Below are 6,103 nucleotides of genomic sequence, written 5' to 3' on the forward strand. Positions count from 1 at the left end.
TTTTAAATACTCGAGGGATGTGTAAATCATCGGCAGATCTAATATCATAATTATGTAGCTGTTTTCTCAATTTAAATTTAGTATTTACAATCGTATTTAGTATTTACAATTAAATTTAGTATTTACAATAAGCATCGAAAGGCAAATTTAGCAAAATTTTTATAGCACTATTTTGAATAACCTAAGTGATTTAATTTAAATGTACTTGTAAATTCCCAAACGCAAGTGTATAATAAATGTAAAATTATTGACATTGGTAATATGTTTTATTAAATTATCAATAAAATAAATTTAATAGAAAAAATATAAATAATTTAACGATATGTTGTAAGAAAACAGGGAATATTATATGGAGGTGGGAATTTGTATAATAGTATCCATAGAACAATCCACAAAAATAAAAATGTAGCGGGTTTCCTCAATGGAATGAAGAAAACCCTACTTGTATTAGAAAATAAATTATAATATATTATATTTTATATGTATGGTTTGATTATTTTTGCTTACTGTATTAAAAAATTAGCTATTTTTTATACAAAAATTATATTTTTATAAATATGTTTATGAGTCCGCGTCTTTGTACCACAACTATAGCTATGCAAGATAACGAGCTACTAAATATAAAATAAAGGTAAAAAAATGATTGAAAAATATATTAAATCCGGTAAAAAATGAAAAAAAAAGAATCGACAAATGTATATTTTAAGATAAAAATACAAAAATGAATAATGGAAGAACAATATAATTTTTTTAAATATTCGATTTTTATAGTTAAGGCTTCTCGTGTTTCAGTCCATTTATTTTTTGTTCAGCTGGGTTTAACTTTGGGGCCACGATAGACTGTTTCCCGTTGGCGCTCGGCTCGTTCGGAATCAGCGCGATTCGCTTGGTGTCTCTCATCTCGTCCGATAACGATTCGACCTTCGTGATTTTAATTGGACTGTTCGCTTGTAGTGTAGTAGCCACCGTTCTCTGATTTCTCTCAGTTACATTCTGCACCTTGTTCGCCGCCACAAGTCTTACTGGGGTGATTGTCATGACTTGGATTCTTGTGGCCGCAAGTTGATTAATCGTACATGGGAACAATTTGATTGGTCCGTTGAGCATAGGCGGCACTACGTACCTTGGTGCATTTCTAGGCAGCACCACTGTAGGAAGAGGACGGATCATGACGATTTTCTGCGCAGTTGCCGGAGTCTGCACCTGCTGAACAGATACTTGCGTCGGCTCCGGAAAAATCGCCTTGCTTAAAAACGTCTTTCTCGGGACTTCCCTGTGGGCATTCATGGTTCTAGGGGTGAGAGACTTTGAGGCGACTGCGTCAAGTGGCAAACAGCGCGCACTCAGAGAGTTTGCCGGCGTCGGAGGGCAAAAATCCAAATACCACATTTCGTTACAGCAGAGCATACTATCTGTTTTATAGCGGCCCGACCAGATATATAGGCTCGTCTGTATAGCGACTGCGATATGGCCGGCGCGCGCCTTCGGCTTACCTTTATTGCAGTTCGGATCTAGCGCAACCCAGCGCATCGCCTCCAGGTCAAACTTGGCTAGCGTGTTGCTGAAACAGCATTTGTAGGTGTTTTTCTTAGGAGCTTCCCAGCCGCCAAATACGTACATGCTGTTTCCGATGACGGTAGCCGTGTGTAGAGAGCGTGGGAGCGGAGCAAGGTCCCCGACATCGGGCTGCGACCAGGAGAAGGACTTTATGTCCAGCACCCACAGATCATCGAGCCGCGTGCCGTTCATGCCGCCGTAGACAATGAGAGAAGAACGGCCCGTAGAGTCCGTATATCCTACGCAGCTGTGCGACTCCCTCGGCGACGGTGACGGTCCTTCAGTAGGCAGAAAAATCCAGACCGCATTCTTCATGTCAGGTGTCATCCTAAGCGCGTAAACAACGTTTGTTGGAAAATTTGTATCTTCAGTAATGATTCCACCAAACATATAGATGGTGCCATTGAGCAACGTTAAGCTGTGGCCAATTCGCGCGCTGGGTTCAATGCCTGTATGCAAAGGTTTCAGCTGGCGCCACGTCCAATTCTTAAGACTTAGCTCAAATAAATCGTTTGTGAAAATTCCACACTCATTCATCCCGCCGTAGATGTATAGACGCAATTTGGTGTAGACGAAGGCAAAGGCGGTGCGCCTAGGTGGCTGCACGCCCTTCGTTACCGGCGTGAGCCAGTGACTTCTTTCCGTATCGAATACGTACAAGTCGTTTAAGTCAGCTCCATTACTACCCCCGAAAACGATCATCAGTTTACCGGCGTTTATAGCGCGGTAGCTGTAGCGAGGCGTCGGCCACCATCCAAGATTGGGCACTTCTTGCCATTTGAGTGTGACGGGTTCTTTGTCCATGCAGTTCGTCTCCATGCCTAGAAATTTAAATTTCGTTTTAGTAAATGTCTTATCGCACTTCAAAATGTCGCAACTCCGTCATTAGTAGCTGTAACTACATATATAATTTTAGTAAAATAATCTAGTACTCCATCACCAACAACTCATTAGTATTACAGTTTCATTCTTTAATTAACAAAAAATCACTGCATGCGTTTTAACCGCCGCGAACTTTTTCGAAAACACTGCGCGGCAACCATTTTGCAGTGGCATCACTATCTTACTATTGCATCCGTCTGACCGTCGTCAAATGTAACTTTAGTGTATTAATCAGGGCTGTGGAGTCGGAGTCGGAGTCGTGAGAAATGAGCAACTCCGACCATTTTTTCTATAAAATGCATTTTTTTTAATTATGAAATTTATGAAATTTAAATTGCGTAATAATGAATGTGTATAGCGTATAAATATTAAACGTGTAGAAGAACACAAAAAATACCTGATAAAATTTAACTTTTTTGAGTCGGAGTCGGAAGTGGAGTCATGTTGTTGTTAAGTTTATAATTTGTTATGCTTATTATTTTGATAAGTGGTTAAATGTGTTTATTATACTTTTTAATGTATACGTTTTCATTTTTCATTTAAAACTTAAAATTGTATTAAAGTGTAACCGCAGAATAAGTAATTTAATATTCCTTACGTTAATAAATAATAAATAATAAAATTTAAAAAAATATCGAGTCGTGTTTTTTTTAACGACTCCACAGCCCTGGTATTAATCATCACGCCTTCGAAAATTCGCGAACTCGCTAAAATTATCTATCTCTATTTCGCAACACTATGTAGCTATATAATTTTAGTAAAATAATATAGTTATCATCACCAACAACTCATTATTATTACAGTTTCACTCTTTAATTAAGAAAAAACACTGCATGCGTTTTAACCGCCAACAACTTTTACGAAAACACTGCGCGGCATGTTATTTTGCAGTAGCGCCGTCCATGAGTCACTATCTTACTATATCATGCTTCTGACCGTCGTAAATCGTAACTTTAGTGTATTAATCGTCACACCTTCAAAAATTCGCAAACTCACTGAAACTATGCTGCGGGTGCAATTTTTAATTACGTCAACTGACAGCGGGCACCGCGGTCATGCACCGCCACTGAACAATTCTAAGGCTTATTGGCCAAAACTATTAAGCGCGCCGGCCATTAACTGACAGTTCGCCGTCTTACTTGCTTAATTTTTTGACAATAATAAGGCGATTCAGAGTTGATTTTATTATCTCCCGCAGTAGCCCTAAATGGAGTTTGAGTGTTTTATTGTATTTTTACTCAGTTATTTAAAATTAAAATTTTAAAAAATGTAAATAAAATATTTTAAATATTTAATTTGTTAAATTAATATCTCTATATTAAAATAAAATAAAAAATGAATAGAACAATTTTTATAAGCAAAAATATCAATAATCTAATAAAATAATAATTAGTACGTTTCTTGAATTAATAATAATTAAATTCCATACAATTATAAAAATTAAATTTCAATAAAGAAAATACAATTCTAGTAATAATTAAATAAATATATATTTAAAAAAAATATTAAATAAATATACAAATTTAAATTTTAAAATTAATTCTGCAAAAATAGATTTTATTTCATAAATTATGAAAGAAATAGTTTTTTTATTATATTTATTGATCATTATACTATTTAATTAAATATATTCGTAAAATATTTCTTTTTAGAATAACAAATAAGAAGCATTTTATCGTGCTACTGGCTTTTCTTTTGACCAAAATTGTGCTCTTCCATGTATAGCATTCAATGTCGTCATTTTTTTCCAGAAATTCCTCAGCAAAAGTTTTGTGAAAACCAACACGGTGAAGCCGTTCCATTGATAATTAAACATCTCGGTCCCTGGGCCGAATTAAACGTGTAACATTAGGCTGCTAAAATTTTGCAAATATAAGACCGTCGTTCGTTTTTAATATGCCTTAATTTGGACGAGAAGGAGCCTTATCTATTAACAACTAAATCCAAAACGTCGCAAGTCGTTCGAGAATTGAGCCAGGATTATCAATCTAATACACAACACAATAGATACCGGTTCGGCGGGCCAACTGGGCTTGCGTCCAAAAGCGGATTAGGACAAATATATATATAAAATATAATACCTTAATATAATAAATATTTTAAGTGTACAGTTTGTACGAATATATATATAATAAAAAAAAAATAGTTTAATGATTAATAAATATAATAAAAAAAACTATTTCTTTCATATTGTATATATATATATATATATATATATATATATATATATATATATATATATATATATATATATATATATATATATATATATATATATATATATATATATATATATATATATATATATATATATATATATATATATATATATATATATATATATATATATATATATATTTAAATCTCGGGATTCATCGCGGTTTATGCTTACTTGTATTCTATATTTCGGCCGTGATTTTCCGGCCATGATCACGAATTGCTTGCGACTGCCGCTCTTGTTCTTGACCTTGTCATATATACTCTTTCCGGTGGGGCATTATTAATTATAATAATAAATAAATCAGAACTATTTTTCAGTCCAAAAACAAAATTAGTTCAATGCTTCCTAACGGGAAAGATCATCTAAAAAATGAATCCCAAGGGGTATACAAAATCTCATGTGCAGATTGCGAAAAAATCTACATTGGACAGTCTAACAGATGCATCGCACACAGAGAAAACGAACATAAAAATGATGTAAAAAAATTCAAGAGCAGTTCTACTTTAGCCAAACATAGTTTTACTGAAGACCACAAGATTGATTTTGACAGTACAATAACTATAGCTAATATAAAAAAACCCTTTTGTTCGTACGATCCACAAAAAAATCGCTATGTACAAAAGAGATGATAGTAGCATATTATCAAAATCTTGGCTTCCGGTTTTAGAGTCATTGCGAAAAATAAAATCACAAAAAAATGTCACCGGCCTAATTGCCACACCATTAGACAAAAACATTAACACAGATTTTCAGTGTAACGAAATTTATTCTTCGCTCTCGTGAGCTTCGCTATACTGAGATCTTACTGTATATATATATATTTTATTTAAATTAACGTGTGGTTTTATATATTCATTTAAATTTTTACCGGATTTATTTAAAACGTTACTTAGCTTTCTGAGATGTGAGGGCTGTCGTATCGCTCCTTTTCTTACTCGCATCTCGTTTGCCGACGTTTGGACCACCGATGTTGAGGATCATCTTGAGCGTAATTTTGACTTTATCTCAGCCATCGCAAACCATTGACTCGACTGTTTTATTTTTCCGTTTGTTTGTTGCTAGGTGCAGTTGTTTGTTACTAAGGGAACACCCTTAGTAACAAACAATCGGAAAAATAATAATACACAAATATAATTGATTTTTATATTTCTTGCTATTCTTACACAAATATATTATTAATATTTATTCCTATGCAATGTATGAATAATATCTTTGCGATTTCAATATTTTTTTCACACTGTATTCGTCATATGTATTCACAAAATCACACAATTTTAATTGTAAATGTGCATTGAGTCTTGAACCGTATTTATAAAATATTTCACTCATAAATTACTATTTATTTTAATGAGTTTTTTTAGTAGTTAATTTTAAACCCTATGTCCTATACCTATTTTGCCTAATATCTCTCATGCACTAGGCAAAAACGTCGATATAAGTTCA

The 6,103-nt window shown here is 33.8% G+C and overlaps 1 protein-coding gene across 1 annotated transcript; it reads right to left on the reverse strand.

The window, feature by feature from the left end:
• Positions 1–771: 771 nt before the first annotated feature.
• Positions 772–3,498, reverse strand: LOC148234570 (host cell factor-like). The gene is made up of 2 exons (XM_088188408.1): positions 3,436–3,498; positions 772–2,378 (listed from the first exon to the last, which is right to left on the reverse strand). The coding sequence occupies exon 2, from the start codon at positions 2,374–2,376 to the stop codon at positions 772–774; it is 1,605 nt and encodes a 534-aa protein (XP_088044534.1). The 5' UTR covers positions 2,377–2,378; positions 3,436–3,498.
• Between the last annotated feature and the right edge of the window lie 2,605 nt (positions 3,499–6,103).

The sequence above is a fragment of the Plectrocnemia conspersa genome, unplaced genomic scaffold (genome assembly GCF_051122295.1).
Source record: "Plectrocnemia conspersa isolate PC_06_02 unplaced genomic scaffold, ASM5112229v1 ptg000006l, whole genome shotgun sequence".
NCBI classification, from domain to species: Eukaryota; Metazoa; Arthropoda; class Insecta; order Trichoptera; family Polycentropodidae; genus Plectrocnemia; species Plectrocnemia conspersa.